The sequence below is a fragment of the Ictalurus punctatus genome, chromosome 24 (genome assembly GCF_001660625.3).
Source record: "Ictalurus punctatus breed USDA103 chromosome 24, Coco_2.0, whole genome shotgun sequence".
Classification (NCBI taxonomy): domain Eukaryota; kingdom Metazoa; phylum Chordata; class Actinopteri; order Siluriformes; family Ictaluridae; genus Ictalurus; species Ictalurus punctatus.
The window spans coordinates 9,388,455-9,409,174 of record NC_030439.2 but is presented as its reverse complement, the minus strand read 5'-3'; the positions used below and the strand labels follow the sequence as shown (position 1 = coordinate 9,409,174).

Genomic DNA, 20,720 nt, shown 5'->3' with positions numbered 1-20,720 from the left:
TTCTGTCATTACTTTGTGGTTTGAATTTTTTTTTTTTCTTAAATTTTTTTTTTTTTGGTCATTTCCTGGAGGTCAGATTGCTACACTAACCAAGTTTCCAAATTTAGAATTCAGAAGAACAAATGTGATCTATAAAGTGTCCTATGAACTTAATGATCAGTTCATACTGAACGTTTACCTGTAATAATCACGGGATGTACACTAAAATGAAAGTCATCAGTGGTAAACCACTAAGTTTGATTAAATTCCCTTAAAGTCCTTTCTAAAGAGAACAGAGATTAGACTTAAAGTACATAAACAATATGATAGCAGAACCAAATAAAGCACACATCCATATAATTCCTTCTTTATCATGTGACTTGGTCCTAGATTCTATCAGCCTGTCAAAATCTTCCAAAAGGGAGAGAAATACTTCAGGTTACATTTACAAAACCATCCAAGAAATCCACAAATCTGCACATCTGGGGCTCTCAAACTCTATCTCACCATTTCTGTACCTGTCTGCTTGGGGACCAGTTTAGGAAGGCTGCCTAGGAATGTTTAAAGCCATAGCTATGCAGTGCAGTTTAAACTGATAGGAACAGCTTTGAAAGCATTAGTGTGCCAAAATCAGCAAATGATCAATTAAACAAATGTAATGAGAATAGTAAAACTTGAGTTTTTATTAATTGCCTTCACATAAAGTACACATTCACATTAGAATCTGATGGCTTTGCAAAAATCAGTCGGTTCTGTAAATCAGATCCACCAGAACCTGGAGCCCATTTAATAAAATAAGCTTGAAAGAAACAGGGATGCATAATTTGACTGAAATTTACATTTTACTGAAAATTTAAAATGATAGTAATATAAAATAATAATGAAATTTGGGTCTTAAAACATTTATGTAAAAATAAAACTAGTAAGTTAAAAAAAAACTTCAAGCAGAAAATTCAGCACAGTCACATGGTTGTGAAAATTGTTATAGTAAGATTAGAAACCTTTGAATTATGTTGTGACTGCCTGGAATTTAGTTTAATTACATCGTTTTCATCTACTCTTGCTGAAAAGTCCAAATGTTTTCCCATAAATGTTAACAACCACTTGAACACAAGATACAGAATATTCTACTGTTTATAGGTTTGAACTCAAATTTAAGACCTATTATGAAGCTTTATGAATTCAGGTTAAAGGTCAGGTGAATCTGATTTCACTCAGGTCAACTTAAGGAAGCAAAACATCAGTGCAATAAAATTGACCTGATTTATAGTTAGTACATAATGTGTCATTAAACTGATATACATAAGTAATCCAGCATTAGGGTATGTGAGCATATCGGTTCTGTCTCTTCTTGTTACTGATCTGCTATTAACACAGACAGCTGGGAGATTACTGCAAATATGGGAGTAACTTGGCATTGAACCACTCCTTAGTAAATTGTAAATGATCTCCATCACTAGCAAGAAAGACCAGTTTTCCAGCTTTATCCATCTCTGCCAGTCCCAGGCGATCCTACAAAACATCAGAAGACACACTGATGGTTTGCTGGCTTGAAATTTCACTTGCAAAACAGGTAGAGTGGAAGCTTATGGGCCTCAATCCTATTTCTGCTTGAACATTTCTCATCATGGATTGAATAGAAAAGTAGGAAACTCAGAAATGTTAAAATGATCATTTACTTAGGAAGGTGACACCTGTGCAATGCTTACCTCTTTATATAAAGCACTTTCCTGCAAAGTCTCAGTCTCCTTAGCCTGACCAGTTTTGAAGAAGCCAAACCACTGAGAGAGGACGTAAAGTTAGCAAAGGTGTGTAACGCTTCATCTTTTAATGAGTAGATTTTAATGCTAGACCTTTTATTACCTCGGATACCACAGGGTCCACAACGGTGTCTTGTAGAAACTTAACCATTACAAACTTCTCCAAAGTCATGAGGTTCTTCTTGTAGGTCTCATTCACTACCTTTAAGAAAAGGTAATGAGGTACAGACATGATCAGATATGTTCTAATCTCATGTACCAGATCATTAACCTAGCACCTGCAACTTATAACACAATTCATTAATGGTAATACTTCCGTATTTCTCTTGGAAAACATGAGTATGAGATGCTCTAAGCAACTCTTGATGAATAACACAGACATACCCGCTCTTGATTTATATCAGCAAGAAACAGGCTATGCTGTTTGTACAAGTCATCGTTGAGTGGATCGTGCCAGTACTGCGCCTGGACCAAGCTAAAGCAAAAGAATGTGCACATTTAAGTACTGCATAAAACACTTGGGGTCAAGCTGTTATAGGAAAATAATCATGGGGTAGTTTATTATCCCTCAGGTTTATTATGTTCCAATAACAGCATGTCCCAACATGTTTTATTCCTCATATAACACGGCATTTTTGCAGACAATTTTTAAAAAATGTATTCATGAACATGCGTGTTTATTGGTGCATTTAATGTTGTGTAACATTCGCAAGATAAGTTATATCATGTTATCACTAATGTTATAGCACGTATACACCTGCCAGCCTCTTTGTTTTTCATTCTCTTCTAGTTAATGACAAAAAATCCAACAGCTTGTTTTGTTACAGAGAAACCAGAAAGTAAAAAGACCTTCGAAAGATGGAAAACTTACTGACCATTACAAAGCACTGACAGTAGTGGAGACTCCATGCATAAATGTTAAATGAACGTCTCCTTGAACAAAGTTTTACCATATCACCAACTATACATTTATCACTTTTTAAAAAAAAAAAAACCTATGCATTGTTAAAAAAATATGTTTATTATTAGGTTTAGTTTATGTGAAGCATCCACCATACAAGTTGTTACTATAGAAATGATCAAATATTAGAACGAGTGCATTAATATCACCCTGTGATTTGAATTACAGGCAGCATTACTGTCAGAGCTGCTGTTAGAGACAATTAATCAACACCATCTGACCAATCAGATGTGTTAATTCAGCCACATTGTTATATAAATATAAAAGACAACTCAGATTTTCCATGGCCAAGAATATAACTGGATGTAAAACTGTCACCATTGCAGAATAAAATCACAGTCTTACTGTTTCTGCACTAAATCTGTGTAGGCCCCAGAGTTCAGTGCCTTCCGGATCCAGTCACAAATATGAGAACTCTCACCAGGGCATCGAGGCAAACCATAAACTCCTGTGTAGCAAAGCAGAACAACAAAACTGAGAAACCAAGAAAAGGAACATGAAACCTGAGCAAGTTAGTAAGTAACATGTCAGTATAACAACACATCACATTTGGAAATGTGATACATACTGTGCTTATATATAAAACATTTTTCACTACCTTGATGCTGTCCACCAACTGAGATGAGATTCTTCATTGGAGGGTAAGGACATCTCTGTGCCACAGCACGTCTGAGCAAAAGAAAAGCACAAAAAAGAGCGAAAATCAGAATGCTTTCTTCTCACTCCAGATGATCAAGTATCGTAGTACTTACAGAAACTGTGCGCCCTGAGAGAAGCCCATTGCATTGTATCCTCCCTTCAATTTAGGGTCCTGTGCTATTTTATCACACGCAAAGGCCACTTGCTCATTAACATCCATGAAAAATCCACTTTCTGTGTCCTGAATGACAGATTAATGAGCAAAACAAAACAAAAACTTTAAAACTGCATTAGTTCCTTTCTTACATTAAAACACAAACAAAAGCTAAAAAAAAAAAAAAGTAAGAAAAGAAACCCTAAAATGCATCATGACATTTAACTTGAGTACCTCTTTTAGAGTCTTTCCAATCATGAGAGACAGCACGTATATACCAGGCAGCTCCTCTTCCACCATTTTCTTAATAGCACCCATGCTCAGAGGGTTGCAGCAGTTATCACCTATACAAACACGATTGAGAATATTCTGTGTGCCAGGTCTGTTATTTACTGGATTACACTTTACTGTTTACAGAGAACACTTTACAGTTAGTACGTTTCACTAATCTTTACATTATTAATTAACATTAGCAAAGTATGAACATCTACATGAATACTCTGGAATAATATATATATATATATAATTTTATTGTACTGACTGATGATTGTTTAAAGCATGAATAAACAAACAAACTCTTATGTAATAAAGCCTTAATTAATCTGTTCTTGGCAGTTAATTGGTGAAATTTAAGTGTAAGGCTTAATGGTACACACTCTGATTTGAGTTCAGCTGATTATCAACATTTAAAAATATGTTTTAGTCGCAGATAACTGTTTTCTCTTCAGTAGGGAAAGGAAAATGGTCGACCTATGTCTACTACAAGCTAGATGCTCGAATGTCCTGTGTTGGAATAATGTTAGTTGCCCCTCCATGGGACTCTTGTTAAAAAACGTAATATCAAGTCTGGCTCTTGAGAAACTTACATATGTCGTGAGGAAGAAAGCTTCTGAATTTTACAACATTTGGGAGGTGTTTTAGGATTTTGTCAAAAATAGTGACATTGAAGTGTGAAGTCACAGAGTATTTGACCAGTCTATGGTGAAAATACGCTGCCAGGTGTTTGTGATTTTACATTTTTAGGTGTTTATCATTTTTTTCTTAGTATATTTACTTTTATTTAATACACTGCCATTTGTTTGCTTTTGATAAAAGTTTAGTTGAATGTATGCAGTGTGTTAAATGTATAAAACCAATAAATATATGTTTTATATATTGGACAGTAGGAGGAAACCAGAAAACCCAGAGGAAACCCAAGCGAGACCCCAGAGCTAGGAGGTGGCAATGCTGCACCACTATGCCTCCCAGCTTATTAGTTAACATTAGACAACATTCAAACAAATAAGAATGCAAGTGTTAATAAATTTGTTTCCGTTGCTTGTGGTGTATAGATGTATAAGTTCATTGTTTGCTGATGTATATTAACGCATTAATCTTTATTGTAATACAAGAGATCAATGCATTCCATTACCATATGCATTTGCACCTTATATAATACTTTGAAATGATGTAGCAAAACATATGGCCCTAATTTATATTAGTTAATATTGAACACAGTTTTGATCTTACCCATTCCATGCCATATGACCAGAGGGATGGAGTTATTGGACCCTTGAGCCACTCCTGAGAGTAAAAGCAGTGATCCGAAGAGCAGCAGGGATGCCATGTTGAGTCTGCAGAGGATCACAACACAACTGAGCAATTTACATAAAAGCATGTGACTGCTCAAGGGGCAAATGCTACAGAGCAAATGGGGGGGGGATATTTTCCCGGCTACAAATAAGGGCACAGCATTGATATGACGTCACTCATTGCCATAGGCTTTTTCCTTCAAGTACTAACACCGAGTTTTTAAATACATCACAGTTTCCTTCCTTTTCATGCTTTTATAGATGAGATCAGTACTCTAACAGCAATATTTACCAAAAAAAACCCAAACCATTTATACTTACTGATTCACTTCCTGAATTCAGCACTAAATCATATGACAGTACTGAAACAAACTGGTGTGCCTTCGCCTTGTAGCCAGGAAAACATCAGTATTTTAGATCATGGCTGACAGATGCAAACCTAAAAGATTCACGTTCAGTCAGTCCACATGTGTTAGAGAGCAGTGTTACGCAGAGTATAAAATAATACAACATAGACTTCCTGTTTCTCCAGTCACATGACCGAGACGCGAACAACGAAAGAGGAGAGCGGGGTGTGTTCACCCAGTGCACCGGCTGCACACATAGCGCGCCTTATCCAGTGTGTGTTCACCTTGGGTGCGTCACAATCAACTCCCTAGCTCCCTAGGTCGTGAATCAGTACATCGTGTACACGCGTTCGGGCACTGGCGGACATTCGGACAGTGATTTCCGGTGACATGAATACGTATTCACGTTGTAAAAGCGTCACCACTGGCATCATCAACAACACGCAGGACCGAAATCTTTCTGACATTATATGTCATATAAATGTGTTAGCTTAATCACATGCGTTTCTGTTGTGGTACGTCAAGCAGGATTGTAAGCTAGCTAGTGTATTTTAAAAAATCATTAAACACTTAAAAGTCGTTACACTCAAACACACTGTATAAAGAACCATAAATAAAGTAAAATAAATCACTAACGTAAGTAAACATTTGGGAGCAACAATAACACGTTTGTAACAGTTGGCTGAGTTTGTCTGGATTTTTTTTTTCGATATATGTCGTCATTTCCAGTAGTGGAACATGGTGCGTTCAAGTCCTCCTAGCAAGTTCGTATTTACGAGTGGGGAAGTCGTAATCACGACGGCGATGTACCTTCTCTCAATTAACTACAAAAATATGGCAAGCTTTTAGAAAATGAAGAACAAAGAATGTGCATCAGGTGTGTTTACATTTTTTAAAATCAATTTATGAAGCCCCCGTAAACTTTCATAGGCTATCATTACATAGGCTGTTATATCATAATTGTATAATGCTATCATATTTTGTGCAGGCAATTTGCTTGTTTTATTGTACATAAAAAAAGCCTGACAAAGACATGTTAAGCAATTAGCTTGTATTTTAATAATTACTGCATATACCAAACACATAATAACTGAAACCAGCTTCTGAGGTGAGTAAACATTCAGTTTCAACAAATTTACCGTCAACTACAGACGTTGCGTCCACTGATTCCGCCATGTTTTCTAACTGACGCGCCCCAAACTCAAAGAAAAGCCAGAGTTTCCCCAGTCCTAAATGCGACGTTGTGGTGGTGTTCATGTGCGTTCAACTCGTAAATACGAGCTTCCGACATGACTTGAACGCACCTATAGTGAGCATCGATGCTCCCTGGTTTTTGCGATGCATTGTGGGATACTTTTTAGTGCACTTGAAGCATTTTTAGATTGAGACAGGCCTTAAAATGGCCGACTGCGTGATCGGTGCCTTGACTACTGAACTAGAGAGCAGATTGAGACGTACCCCTCATTTCCAGAAATGGCTAGTTGAAAAGTAGCGAGATTGACATTAAACGAGCCACTAACCACTAACCCGACTAGACGTGTCGCAGTGTAGCAGGTACTTCGAAATAACAAAATAAAATTTAGTTAGGACGCGACAAAAAAAGTCGCTTATTCAGCACCAGTATCTTTTGACTGAACATTTACTCTCTGTGGTAAGAATATATAACACGACATAAGACATGTATCCTTTATATTGTCACTTTATATTTATACAAATTATCATATAAAGCATCAGATTGTGAATTTTGAAACCGATATAGCTTTGTTTTGTTTTGTTTTGAGCTTTGTGGTGTATCAGTAGTTATACAGACATCAAGTAATAAGTAGCCTACATAACATTGTAATAATACACTCACTAGGCACTGTATTAGGAGCGCATCATTTTGCTCTCAAAACAGCCTCAATTCTCTGTAGCTTGTTTTCCACAAGATCCATGTTGACTTGATTACATCACACAATTCCTGCAGGTTTTTCATTTGCACTTACATGCTGTGAATCTCCTGTTCTACCAGATCCTAAAGTGCTCTACTGGATTCAGATCCGGTGACTGGGAAGGCCACTGAAGAAACTGAATTCATTGTCATGTTCATGAAACCAGTTTGAGGCTTTTGCTTTGTGACATGGTGCATTATCAAGCTGGAAGTAGCCATCAGAAGATGATAAATTGTGACCATGAAGGGATGTACATGATCAGCAGCAATACTCATATAGTCTGTGGCACTCAAGCAATGATTGATATTGGTATTAACGGGCCCAAAGTGTGCCAAGAAAACTTTCCCCACACCATTACACTTCCTCCACCAGACTGGACTGTTGACACAAGGCAGGTTGGGTCCATTGATTCGTTCTGTTGCTGCCAAATTCTCACCCAACCGATGTGCTTCGGCAGAAATCAAGATTTATCAGACCAAGCAACGTTTTTCTAGTCTTCAGCTGTCCAGTTTTGGTGAGCCTGTACCCACTGCAGCCTCAGATTGATGTTCTTGTCTGACAGAAATGGAACCCAATGTGGTTTTCTGCTGTTGTAGCCCAATCACCTCAAGGTTCCACATGTTGTGCATTCTGAGATGCTTTTTTGCTCAACACAATTGTATAGACTGGTTATCTGAGTTACTTCTGGTAACTCAGGTTTTTAAAATAAAAGGATATTTGAATTAGTCTTTCTGTCAACTCAAACCAATCGGGCCATCCTCTGTTGACCTCTCTCATCAACAAGGATCATCACTGGAAGTTTTTTCTTTATTGCACCATTCTGAGGAAAGTCTAGATACTGGTGTGCATTATAATACCAAGAGATCAGCAGTTATAGAAATACTCAAACCAGCCTGTCTGGCACCAACAGTCATGCCATGGTCAGAATCATGGCGGTCACATTTTTTCCCCATTCTGATGGTTGATGTAAATATTTGCTGAAGGTGCTTGCCCGTATCTGCAAGATTTTATGCATTACACTGCTGCCACATGGCTGGTGTTCCTAGTAAAGTGTTATAGGTGAGTGTATATGGAAAGGTCCATATGCATTGTGTATATTGACATTTAGTGCACACGGCATATATCTGATCGAGCTTAGATTAAGTTGAATATGGCCAAGAATATTTTACTATTTACTTTCTGGGGTAACTGTTTTGAGAATTATGTCCCATCAAATTTAGCTAGAATTACCATTCAATGAATGTGCTGTGTTCAGTACATTATAACAAGAAAATAATATTAAACATTTTATATCAAATGTTGGATTTATTTAAAAAAAAATATTAACCTGAATTAACAAATCCTACTGAATGTTCAATGTAATGAAATCAATTTACAGATATCCTTAATAGAAACCTTGCCCATTTTTAATTACATACTATAATAATATTAGACAATAACAGCAATTGTTACAACAACATTTGGATGGATTTAAGTCAGCAGACTTGGCAAGAACAAATTCCTGCGGAACTTCAGTTGGTCACATGTGCTTACTGTTGTAGTTATGCAATTTCCCATATGATAAACATTGAAGTGATCACAGCAGTTTCAGCTGTAGATGTCTAAAAGGATGAAAACAGAATTGTGTAGCTTGAAACAGAACCCTGTAAAGGTGTACATTTGGATTATTGAGGTCATAGTATCAACCACAAGTCCTCCTTCCACATACAGGAATATGTGACGAAGCAGACTCTGAAAAAAGTTCTGAAAGCAGTTTGGATCAGTGAATAGCCACAGTAAACCTGGTCTCTGTTTGGTAAATTATAAAAATAAGAAATCATTCAAAGTACACCGTTTTCTCTGAAGGATCGAACTGTGCATACTTTTTCTGCCTACTTAGAAGCATCTCAAAGTGTTATTGATTTTTCTGAAGTTCATAGTTCAATAGTAGGCAATTTATCTGGACTGTTTTCTAATGCAGGACTTGTGAACACCATGGTTTGATGAGCACCTCTAAAAATTGTTGCATTTGAACATTTACCATGGCCCTACCTGATAGTTGGCCTATTACCTCTAATGTGGAGGATCTGGAGGAAGACCAAACACCACTGCTGCAGAAATATGCCGAACAACATACAGGTTAGTTTCTTGTAAAGGTTTATATGTAATTATATTTCATTTAAAGATTTTCACATAAAGAGTACTTCAAAGGATCATGATCTAATTTGGGCTTAGATTTCATCTTGGAGTAGTAAAGTATGATATTAATATAGTAAAATATGCTTAAACATATTTAGACATAGATCTGTTTTGGATTATTTGAGGCTACAGAGGTTATATGGTTGAATTTAGTCACTGGAAATTTAACGGTAGAAAATTCTGGTTACTTGTGTCTGATTTCTAGGGGTTGTATAGGTTTTCCGAAATGTCTACTGATGCTGGTTTTAAAGAATATTCATTGCAGTGGGTGTTGCAATGTTTGTCCTATCTGAACTATTTTTGCTAGTTTCAGCATATTCTTCTACTGAGAAAACACTATTAAAAATGTGTTACTGATTCTAATGTGGGATTAACTGTACATCATTATTTCTTCATGTTGACTTTTTTCTTCTTTCTTAGCAGTGCAGGGAAAGGTGAGCTAGCTATATATATATATATATATATATATATATATATATATATATATATATATATATATATATATATATATATATATATATAATATTTTATTTATTATTTTTTAAAATTATTATTAAAGGGCCAGTACACCGTTGAAAGATTTAAATGAAGATGAGTTGACAAAAAAGTATATATTGTACAGCAGAAAATATTTGTAGAGTAGTATATTTCATATCCAGTTAATGTTAATATATATATATATATATATATATATATATATATATATATATATATATATATATATATATATATATATAAAGTTTATATTAAATGCTTATAGAAATGCTTTTGTTTGTGGTGAGTGAGTGTGAGACTAGCAGGAGGTTTTTTAGAATTCAGTCAGTTAATTCTGGTGATATGAATTAATAACATTCAAGTTAAGAAATCTTATTTTAATCTTCAGAATTTAGTTCATGTGTTAATGTTAATGTGAGTAATGTGTCTTCTGTTTATGAGACCAGTTACTGTGAAACAACTTGTTGAAATAGAGAAAATAAAGTTTTTATTTGCATTTCCTTCAGAATTGCGGAATAAATTATTATTAATTTAAAAGAAGACATAAAAGGCAGAATTATCAGTATCGGTTGATATCACTCTGAATACTCAGTTTAGAGCAATCCGGTACGCATGTTAAGGGAGATGCTTAATATCGTCCCAGAGGGGAGACCATATCGACTAGAATTTGTCAGATTCTTGATCTTTGTCATAGGTGAGCTTTCAAGTGGTAAACATGTAGCAATCTGTCATATCCACATTTTGAGAGATGGAGCCTGTGATGCAGACCAAAGCAACAAAATGCTTTTTTGGCTAGGTAAACCAGAACAATGAATAACTGCTTTGCATCTTTTTTAAACAAAATATTCACATTAAGATTCAAGAGATACAAGGCTGGGGTCATATCAAAATGTAGTCCAAGAAGATCTTCTATTACATCCTATATTTTTTTTCCAGTATGACAAAATTGTGTTATGATGCCAAAACCAATGCATGAATGTACCTTTATCTTTTATTACACTTGAAAGCACAGACCTGTGGTGTTGGCAAATATCTTCTTAATACGTTTCTGTGTAAGATATATCCTGGTGAATCCCTAGGGGAGTACCTTTGGGATACACGTTATCACATACAACAGGTGGGCTTGATTTTAAGACAAGATCTACCTTTAAGGAGAGATTTCAATAGGTACCTAGCGTCTTTTTCTGAAAACTGTGTCTATAAAAGCTCTCAGATTTTAAAAGATGAGAAATGTCTACCTAATAATAAATTAGTTACTGTGTCTTTGTTTGCTTTTAAACAGTTTGTATTTTCTGAATGTGATATTGAAGTTGTGTGTGTAACAGTGCCTCCTCAGTGCTGCTCTGTGCGATTCAACCTGGCCTTCATGATGTTCCTCGGCTTCGCTGTGGTGTACGGGCTCCGGGTCAATCTCAGTGTCGCTATGGTCGCCATGGTCAATACAACTGCTATCCAGCTATCCTTCAATGACAGTGAATCAAAGGAATGCCCAGCATCTTCTACTACCCCTAACAGCAGCACTGAAAATCCCGATCAGCCAGATGGGGTGAGCGTTTTAGTCCAGTCTCCCTGCCACATCGTATGTAAATGTAATGTGTAAAAAGAAACATCGATGATGTATTATTTTGCATAAAGGCCACACTGCACTTGCTGGGTTCCTGTATGTAATGGTCTCCTTTGCATTTCCTGGACTCATTCTCATGTCTCTCAGGTACCAAGATACTCATGGAATCCTGAGACTCAGGGCTTGCTGCTGGGTGCATTCTTCGTTGGGTACTTTTTCACCCAGATCCCCGGGGGCTACCTGTCAGGTCGCTGTGGTGGGAGTAAGTTCCTGGGAGGAGGGGTTTTGGGTACAGCAGTGCTCACCATCCTCACTCCTCTGGCTGCTGAGCTCGGGGTCAATTGGCTGCTTGCTCTAAGAGCTCTGGAGGGGTTTGGAGAGGTGAGGACACGTTAAAATGCTTTTTATTTAAATAATTACTTTTTCACAATTCATTTTTATGTAATACCACCGACCAAGCCTGAACAAAGATGTCTTTTGTGTGTTTAGGGTGTAACATTCCCTGCCATGATGGCTATGTGGGCCTGTTGGGCCCCTCCATTGGAAAGAGCTCGTCTGATGACTATCTCAGGAGCAGGAGGAAATTTTGGTGCTTTCCTTGCGTTCCCTCTCACAGGCTTCATATGTCACAGTCTGGGCTGGCCTGCAGTCTTCTACCTCTGTGGTAATTAGATAACCCTAATTTATTCCTTTTAAACTCAGCCCAATTAAAGACAGTTTTTCACAAATATGCACAATTGCTTAAATGCAATAACATCTGCAGTAATTAAGCTTGGCTTGTCATGCATTTACAAATAATAATGTAATTTGCTTTGGAATTATGATTTTTCCATTTTCCACTACATTTTGAGACAATTTTAGTCATAACTGACATGGCAATTGGTTTCAATTCTTATGTTTTGCCACCAGGGGGAGCAGGATGTCTTTGGGCAGTACTGTGGTTCATCATGGTGTCAGATGAACCTCAGACACATCCAAGAATAAGTGACCAAGAAAGAGAATACATTATCAACTCTATAGGTTCAGAGGTATTAAGTGATCGTTGCTTAAAAATATGAGTAACAGACAAAAGAGTGGAGTATTTTTGCTCGTACATGTTTGAAATTATACTCAGTGAGTGATATTAAAATCTGACTCCTCTCAGTTGCTAAGCTTGACAATGTAAGTAGATGCAGTGGTCTGTTTACAGCATTGTTTTCTGATAAATATCTATTAATAATCAACTATTTTGGTTTTAAATGTCTTGGATAATGTTTAAGCCTAAATGTCATTACTACTACCTATTGTATTAATATGCTGAGTGTAGTGTACGGATTTTTTTTCCTGTACTGTTCAGGGAGGCTCCCATGGTTGGTCACTGCCGCTGTTGCCTATGCTGTGCTCAGGCCCTCTCTGGGCCATCATCATTGCACAGATGTGTTCCAACTGGTCTTACTACACTCTGCTTACCTCGCTGCCTACCTACATGGACACAGTGCTGCACTTTGACCTGCGCCAGGTTAGACTTTTTAATGGTTTTAGCCCACTGACCACAGTGTCTTAGAGCACTGTGAATAAGTACACACAAATACTATCTATGAATGTCTCAACCACAATTGGATAAACAAGCACTACTCATGAGATGAAAACATGTCATCTGACATTCTCTTATTCTGCTGTGTAGAACTCCTTCCTGTCGGCGTTACCCTACTTGGGTGCCTGGTTGTTCTCCGTGCTCTCAGGTGTGGTAGCGGACAATCTTTTGGAGAGGAAGATACTAAGTGTAACGGCTGTCCGCAAAATCTTCACTTTTGCAGGTTAGTGACAGTGACTGAAGTCTATTTCAGTTGTCATGAGATGGATAAGTCCTTTTAACTTTGGTGTATTCAGTTGAATTGTAGTTGTATAGTACTTTAAATGATAGAGCTTTACAGAAATCCAGATGCCGTTTTAGATTCCTAATGAGCAAAAAAAAACATCTTCTCTTCTGAGTGACACTGGATTGATGTATCTTTGTGTTACAGGTTTGGTCATACCAGCAGCACTCCTGGTTGCTGTTGGATTCTCCGGGTGCAGTGGCATTCTGGCTGTCACCTTTGTCACCCTGTCCAACACTCTCGGGGGCATCAGTGCAGCTGGAGTCTTCATTAACCAGATTGATATTGCTCCTCAGTATGGGCACTATGATCTTCTGATATCATTCCCTGTTCCAATCCTTGACCTCTGTTTCATATGTGTAGAAATATGCTATAACTATAGCCTGCAGTACTGTGCAAAAGTCAGAGACGGTCCTTTTATTTTCATTCAAATGGCCAGTTCATAATTATTGTTCATTATTTGGTGGCAAACAGTAATGATGGGGAAAAAATGGACACTACATAAATTCCAGTCAAACATCCATAGAGTACTCGTTTATGCAGGTCATTACTGAAGTTCAGTATTACAAATAAAATATTTACAGATTGTGACCTTGTGTGTGATTTGCTGTTAAATACATTTCCCCATCATTATTGTTCATTATTTGTATTGTTCATGAATAACACAAAGGACTTCAACAGAAAAACCAGTATGAAATCTGTAAATATTTTATTTGTAATATTGAACTTTAATTTTGCATATATTTGAACTGCACTGCTGTTTAGGAAACATTTTAACAAGCTTGCTGTCTTCTTCCTTCTTTTCGCAATACACCCATGTACTCAGGTATGCCGGCATACTGCTTGGGATCACCAACACTCTTGGCTCTATCCCAGGAGTACTTGCACCAATTGCAGTGGGTCATCTTGCCAATGATGTGAGTTGCATTTACATTACATTGCAGTTACATTTTTAAACAATACTTAAACTTACGTATAACACACTTCACTGTTACAAACACGTTTCCTTACAATACAACTTTCTTCTTAAAGCATTCTCTGATGGGCTGGAGGAAAGTCTTCTATTTGTCAGCAGGACTGAATGTATTTGGAGCCTTACACTACATATTGTTTGGCACTGGAAAGATCCAAACTTGGGCACGAAGGGAGAACCAGTCAGAAACAGAGACTGAAAGATAGCACTAAACTTGTTCTAAAAAGGACGCTATTAAAATTATTTACTTGAAAACATAATTAATTTTTAAATGACTTTCATTATTTTATGTTCTTAATATAAGAACATAAATGAAAAATACATGAAAAAAAAGAAAATTTTTAAGGGAATAAGGGAAATCAATATGTTTGTTTATATACTCGATGTTTGTCTAATCCAGTATAGTCAATAATGTGGTTAAGGTTTATCTGAAAAGGTAAAATAAGGTCCATTCCATGGGAATAACTCTTACCTCTTATAACACTGGAATGTCTCTACATTTTATTTGACTTTATAGAAAATCTCGGTTCATGAAACACCAGCACCACCTTTACAATGTGTGGCAGTAGTTACATGTACACAATGTCATTTTTCAAAGCATTTTGTGTACTTCAACAATTTGTATACGTTTATAGAAACGTACGAGTTTTCTTAACTCTTTATATGCCCATGTTTTACACTTTATAAAAACATTTTTAACAATTGTAGCATTGAAACATTGGAGTTTTACACACAACTGCAAATGGAAATATTTGCTTTTGTGTTGATTTTGTCATTTTTGTTACTGTTATATTTTGTTTGTTGATTCCTATTTTAATCCTTTTTATATTAATATGTAAATTACACTTTCATATGAAAGTCTGAAAGTGTTAAACATTCCGTATAAGAGGGCATTCATTCTGTGGTCCATTCTATGGATACAGTAAGACTCTTGTGAGATGTTTTGAGTAACATGGTAACATAACATAGATTCCCATATATGCTGGGGTTTTTTTTTTGTTTTTGTTTTTTTTTAAAAGATCATGATTAACCAAAAGTTACTTTGGTATTGTTGTACACTGCCAGCCTACATCACATCATAGTTTGAGGGATGAGCATGTGATCCAAGTGGGAACCAAACAAGGGAAGCAGGTTGGGTTTATTTTAATAATGGGAAGACCTTACCTACACTGTACATCTGGTGCATAAATACTGTTATATTGTTACTGATAGTACTTTTATAGTACTTTTAGTATTGTTTTTTTTTCAGAGGGTAATAATTTAAAAAGCTTTTTTAACTAATGAGTGGCAATAAAAATTGAGGTATGCTTATATATAATCTATGGAAGAATTTTAAGAAAGCATTCTCAGGTACCTAATAATAAATGTTAAAAGTACTTTGAAGAAATGTGTGTAATTCTTTTTCTCTGACTTGAATTCTATTGGTGCCACTGTACTAACAAGTCCCTCGTAAGTTGTTGCTATAGAAACAAAAACTTTTTAGGAGAGCTCATTACACACTTATTTACAACTAGGCACAATTTATCTTAGCCAGTCCACCAACTAGCATGTTTTGGAAAGGAGGGAGGAAATCAGAGAACCGGAAAGAAACCCACATGGACACCGGGAGACGTGCAGAAACTTCACACAGACGTTAATCTGAGCTCAGGTGCCACTCACAGCACATACTGAAGTGTTTTATTCCTCTTGTGCCACAGTAATTTTCCATAAAAAATGTTTTATTAAAGAGCGACAAGTTAGCGCCTTATGTTATCACTTATAACCACTTATACCTCTAAACAGTCGCTCTCACACCAGCAAGTTTTTGTTTTTAACTTTCTCTTGAAGTTCTTTCCCATGTCAAAATACTTACAGCTGACTGAAACTGAAGCTGACACTGAAGAGCCCTTACAAAACTGATATATCTCCTCACAGAAAGCTTCATCACATCAATGATTAGATGTTTTTGAAATCTGTTTATGTGGAGCTTCCCTCTGTAACCTATTACTATGAAAACAATAGCACAATGACCACATTCGACTAAACTTTCCAGTCTGTCCAAGCCATCCTGTTTTAAGAAATGAATCTGACCAATCAGATTCAAGCATTCAACAGCGTGGCAGTATAAGGGGTTAGAATATGTACAACACAAAAGCAATTCTCAAAACTATTTATTTGTAGATCATTTGTAACAGTTACTTTTCTTTCTACTGCATGTATGTGTAGTTAATAGTCTACTGCCCACAGACCTACTGTCAAGATTATATTTTATTTTATTTTTTTACCCCAAATGTTTTACTTGAACTGCTCATACATTCACTGTGTATCTGCTGGCAGTGTCTTATAAATCTGTCACTGGCTAAAGAAATGCTTATTTAAAGCTACCACTAGTTTTAAAAATGACAACAATAAATGATTATACATGACAAATGGTGTCAATTGTTTATTTTTTAAATATTTACGTACAGTGCTCTTAGATTAAATTTTTAGGTAAATGTGCAAATGAATATAAGTTGTGCATAAATACTTAAAGTGCAGTAGAAAACATGTAAAAACTACTTACATTAAGTGTGGTAACAAATTGCACCATAAAACTAATTGAGTTGGGTTCAGACTCTTCATAAAGAGCAGTAACGCTAATAAAAACCACTAATAAATAAATACAGTGTACAAAAATTTAGAAACGCCCCAAGTTCCTGCTCATTATTCCATGAAGGATGTGGATGAAGGTGGGTTAAAAATCATGTCCTGTTCTGAGGTGTTTTGTACATTACTACTTGAAGCCGTGTCTGTAATGAACCTGGACTGATTGACTGAGTGCCGGTACTTAGAGACTTTTAACTGCTGTAATGTTGCTCAAGGCATACGCCTCAGGAGTTCCTTTAGTAGGTCATTCTGAGACTCCTGCATCTCTTTAAACATTTCCATTTGCCTGGCCCGTTCTTCTTGTGCTTCCTGCTTTGCCTCCTTTCTTAAGCTCTCTTCATGTTGCCTGTGCTCCAGGAGACGAAGCCGTTCCCTCTCTTCCAAGGTTCTGGCAATTTCTGCAAAACACTCTTTCATGTCCTTTGCTATTTGTTCCTCCTGTGATACTTTCTTCGCCCTTTTGTTTGGTGGTGATTGAGGAGATTCTGTAAACAGGCACACCAAAATCCCATTAGTCAGATGAGTTATGCATCTAGCTTCATGGACAGTAGTGTTAAGAGTAACTTTAGGCAGATAGAGTGTAGCTAGCAAGCTCAAACTCACCTGCATGACTGTGTGTAAATTTTGTGCACTCCTTGGTGTCTGGGATGTTTGCAACACTTGAAGTGGTTTCAGGTTCAGCATTGTTTTTAGATGGAGTAAGCCGCTGTAATGTTGGTGATGGGATTCGCAACAAGAGTTCTCTTAGCAGATTATTTTGAGATTCCAGTAATTCTTTAAACATGGCCATTTGCCTGGCCCGTTCTTCTCTTTCCTCTTCTTTTGCCTCCTTCCTTAAGCACTCTTCATATTGCCTCTGTTCCAGGACACGAAGGCGCTCCCTTTCTTCAAAGTCTCGGTCCATTTCAGTGAAAAACTCTTTCATGTCCTTCACCATTTGTTCCCCCCGTGATACTTTCTTGGCACTTTTATTTGGTGGTGACTGAGGAGATGGAGGAAATTCTGGAAAAAAAAAAACAAACACAAAAAAAAACAGCAAATGCCATTAAACATCAACAGTGAAACACTGACTAAACTGTATGCGTGTAATTGGGGTGCCAGTAGTGGTGCGATAATCTTACAATTACAAATATAAAAAAAGAGATCAGATAACACTTGTTAATCCCATGTGCATGTTTCAGATAGATCACTTAAACATTATTAAAACCTACATGAAACATAATCATTAAATGTGTAAATAGTCATTAACGTGTAAATCTACTTAACAGTTCATGCTTGAAACATCCTTTTCCATGAGTATAAATATGTGTAAAATGTACATTTTAGTTGTTTCCCACCACATTCACTCAACCCCGTCACCTGAACAAATTCCTCCCTGTGATGTGTAATGTTCTACAAGTCACACGTTCAACAAGAAGCATCATCTGAATTTCCTGAAGATCATAGGAAGATGAAATGCAAGATCTCGCATTCTTTTTTCTTTATTATTTTCGATGACATTGTCATATTGACTGTAATGACAATGCCACTTTTAAAATAAAACCCTGTTACCCAACTCAAATGGAATTATTCATTTTAAAATAATAATCATAATTTTAAATAAATCACTAGATTGACATTTGTCCTTATGCCGGTTAACCACATTTTGTGTCTTTTCTAATTCTATGTTGAAAACTCATTATTTAAGAGCCATTTCAACCAAGAAGCCTTAGAATAATGAGACATTGTTGCCCGAGATGTGTCTATGTACACCACTGTGTTATAATGTGTGTAGTTATAATGGAAAATAAACCCACCTGCTGGACTTAAGGGCACAAATTCTGTGCACACCTCAGTCTTCAGGATGTCTGTATCACTCAGAGTGGTTTCAGCATCATTCTCTGAGGGATAAGGCTCTAAAGGACTGAGCAAAACCACGGGGTTTGCAGAACGTCCACCTCCCCATATGTAGTGGCACATATCGAAATACGGCCAGTCTGAATTCCCCAGTTGGGCGTTACGTTGTTTAATTTGGTGAAACTTCTTGCGTAGAGTTTTCAGTTTATTTATGACCTGCGTCTTTTCTCTTAAAACCCCGCGCTCTTTGAGTTTCTGAGTGATTTTCTCGTACACCACTGCATCCCGAACAGTGCCGTTCAGCTGGCGAATGATTTCTTCCTCTGACCGGATAGACAGCAGCTCCTTCGTTTCGGAATCCTTCCAATTTCCAGCCATGTCCCAGCCTTTCACAGTAGCTGTCCCCACCAGATCGCTATATATTTCTGACCTATGTTTTAAACACCCGACCCAAATAATTATGTGACGTTCACCGACGAGTCGACTCTTTGAACCGATTCGCATATATGAGCCTTTCGATGGTTTCTGTTTTTCCTCTTCCTTATCTCTCACTTTTTTGTTTTTGTTTTGTAGATGTAGACAATGTTATTTCTATCACATTGTAATTTAGTCAAAAATGCTTCCATGGTAAGGTGTGTGTGTGTGTATGAGGCAGTATGACTGAGAAGTCGTGTTGAACATACAGTATACTCTGTGTAGTTAGGGAGGCGATTAGTTATAATTATCAATAGAAATGAATCACTGGATCATTTTGATGAAGCATGGACACGACAGGCACAATAACATGATTGCCCTTTTTAACGGTCATGTAATGCTATATTGTTAATTAGGAGGTAAAATAAGATCCGTCAAAACAAGCCCAGACAAAGTTAGTCAATGAAGAACAATCACTAGTCAAACTGTCTGATTTAGAAAATAAAAATAGCAATGAACCGTCTTCGGAGCAGAAAGAGTTGACTCTTATTGGTAAGCTGAGCCGAATGATTATGAATCATTGAAAAGAGCTGAAATTCGCATCGCTAGCTAAAGCTCGTCGCAGGAAAAATGCGTCACAAAACGTCAGCGTCCTATCCGGCAACCTCCGAGTTTTAAGATTTTTCCGAACATTGCTTTGCAGCTGAGTGGATCTGACATAATAACACGCTTCAATGATCATGGAACTCAGAAAGATAAGGCATATGTGATACAATCGTTAATATTAATGGGAAAGTTTCACATTTATAAAATGAAATGGTCTGACTTCAAAACATCATTTTTCTTACTATTACATAGTTGTGTATCTGTTACAAGGTACTTAACCAAGTTTTTCTGTTCATATAGGCAAGGGTGCCCCATAGACCCATCACTGTTTTAATTCCCCTCAGTTGCTGAACTGTTACGTCTGTGTAGACCAACAAAATGCTAAATTAATGTTTGAAGAGAGGCACTCTTTTGGAGAATTTGTCTCTGGTTGAATGTATTTCACACTTTGTATATCCTGCTTTTATGTGTATTCTCTGACTGTTATATCTGTGGCTTTCATTATTTATCTTTTAATCTGGAAGAAACCAAATGGAATATATTAATAGAACTATTAATACTGACCGAGTACCTCATATGATGGTTTTGAATTTTGTACTCTCTTGTGACTTGAGATGTGCTGTATATGACTGATTAATGGAAAATGCTTTTAAGCGTAGCTTTTCTCCTCATAATATCTGGAATAACTGCTTTCATAAAACACTATATTTGCTATACTGGTTTAATTAGCACTTTATTTGAATTTCCAGTGTGTTAAATTGTAGCAGGGATTGTACAACCACAAAATGTGAAACATACTGTACTAGATGTACTAGAAAAAATTTTTTTTTT

At 36.6% G+C, this 20,720-nt stretch overlaps 3 protein-coding genes across 10 annotated transcripts; 1 reads left to right on the top strand and 2 right to left on the bottom strand.

Annotated features, from left to right (window-relative positions):
* Nucleotides 1-635: 635 nt before the first annotated feature.
* ppt1 (palmitoyl-protein thioesterase 1 (ceroid-lipofuscinosis, neuronal 1, infantile)) lies at nt 636-6,569 on the bottom strand. 3 transcript variants are annotated; one of them, XM_017454417.2, is made up of 10 exons: nt 6,551-6,569; nt 5,003-5,106; nt 3,728-3,837; nt 3,453-3,580; nt 3,299-3,369; nt 3,046-3,148; nt 2,124-2,214; nt 1,843-1,941; nt 1,689-1,760; nt 636-1,491 (listed from the first exon to the last, which is right to left on the bottom strand). In XM_017454417.2, exons 2-10 carry the CDS (start codon nt 5,097-5,099, stop codon nt 1,369-1,371), a joined length of 894 nt encoding a protein of 297 aa, XP_017309906.1. In that variant the 5' UTR covers nt 5,100-5,106; nt 6,551-6,569; the 3' UTR covers nt 636-1,368. The 3 variants fall into 3 exon arrangements, with proteins under 3 accessions (XP_017309906.1, XP_017309904.1, XP_017309905.1); XM_017454415.3 differs by lacking the exon at nt 6,551-6,569 and adding an exon at nt 5,504-5,604; XM_017454416.3 differs by lacking the exon at nt 6,551-6,569 and adding an exon at nt 5,386-5,586.
* A 246-nt stretch (nt 6,570-6,815) lies between these two features.
* si:ch1073-513e17.1 (sialin) lies at nt 6,816-16,817 on the top strand. 6 transcript variants are annotated; one of them, XM_047150768.2, is made up of 12 exons: nt 6,832-7,062; nt 7,423-7,856; nt 9,303-9,460; nt 11,341-11,561; nt 11,727-11,960; nt 12,069-12,243; nt 12,489-12,607; nt 12,916-13,077; nt 13,243-13,375; nt 13,583-13,730; nt 14,262-14,352; nt 14,468-16,817. In XM_047150768.2, exons 3-12 carry the CDS (start codon nt 9,364-9,366, stop codon nt 14,612-14,614), a joined length of 1,527 nt encoding a protein of 508 aa, XP_047006724.1. In that variant the 5' UTR covers nt 6,832-7,062; nt 7,423-7,856; nt 9,303-9,363; the 3' UTR covers nt 14,615-16,817. The 6 variants fall into 6 exon arrangements, with proteins under 6 accessions (XP_017309898.1, XP_047006724.1, XP_053531199.1 ...); XM_053675224.1 differs by having other exon boundaries at nt 7,423-8,401; XM_053675225.1 differs by having other exon boundaries at nt 6,834-6,965; nt 7,423-8,401.
* LOC124626273 (trichohyalin) lies at nt 15,428-19,791 on the bottom strand. Its single transcript, XM_047150717.2, has 3 exons — nt 18,830-19,791; nt 17,637-18,035; nt 15,428-17,518 (listed from the first exon to the last, which is right to left on the bottom strand). Exons 1-3 carry the CDS (start codon nt 19,371-19,373, stop codon nt 17,244-17,246), a joined length of 1,218 nt encoding a protein of 405 aa, XP_047006673.2. The 5' UTR covers nt 19,374-19,791; the 3' UTR covers nt 15,428-17,243.
* Between the last annotated feature and the right edge of the window lie 929 nt (nt 19,792-20,720).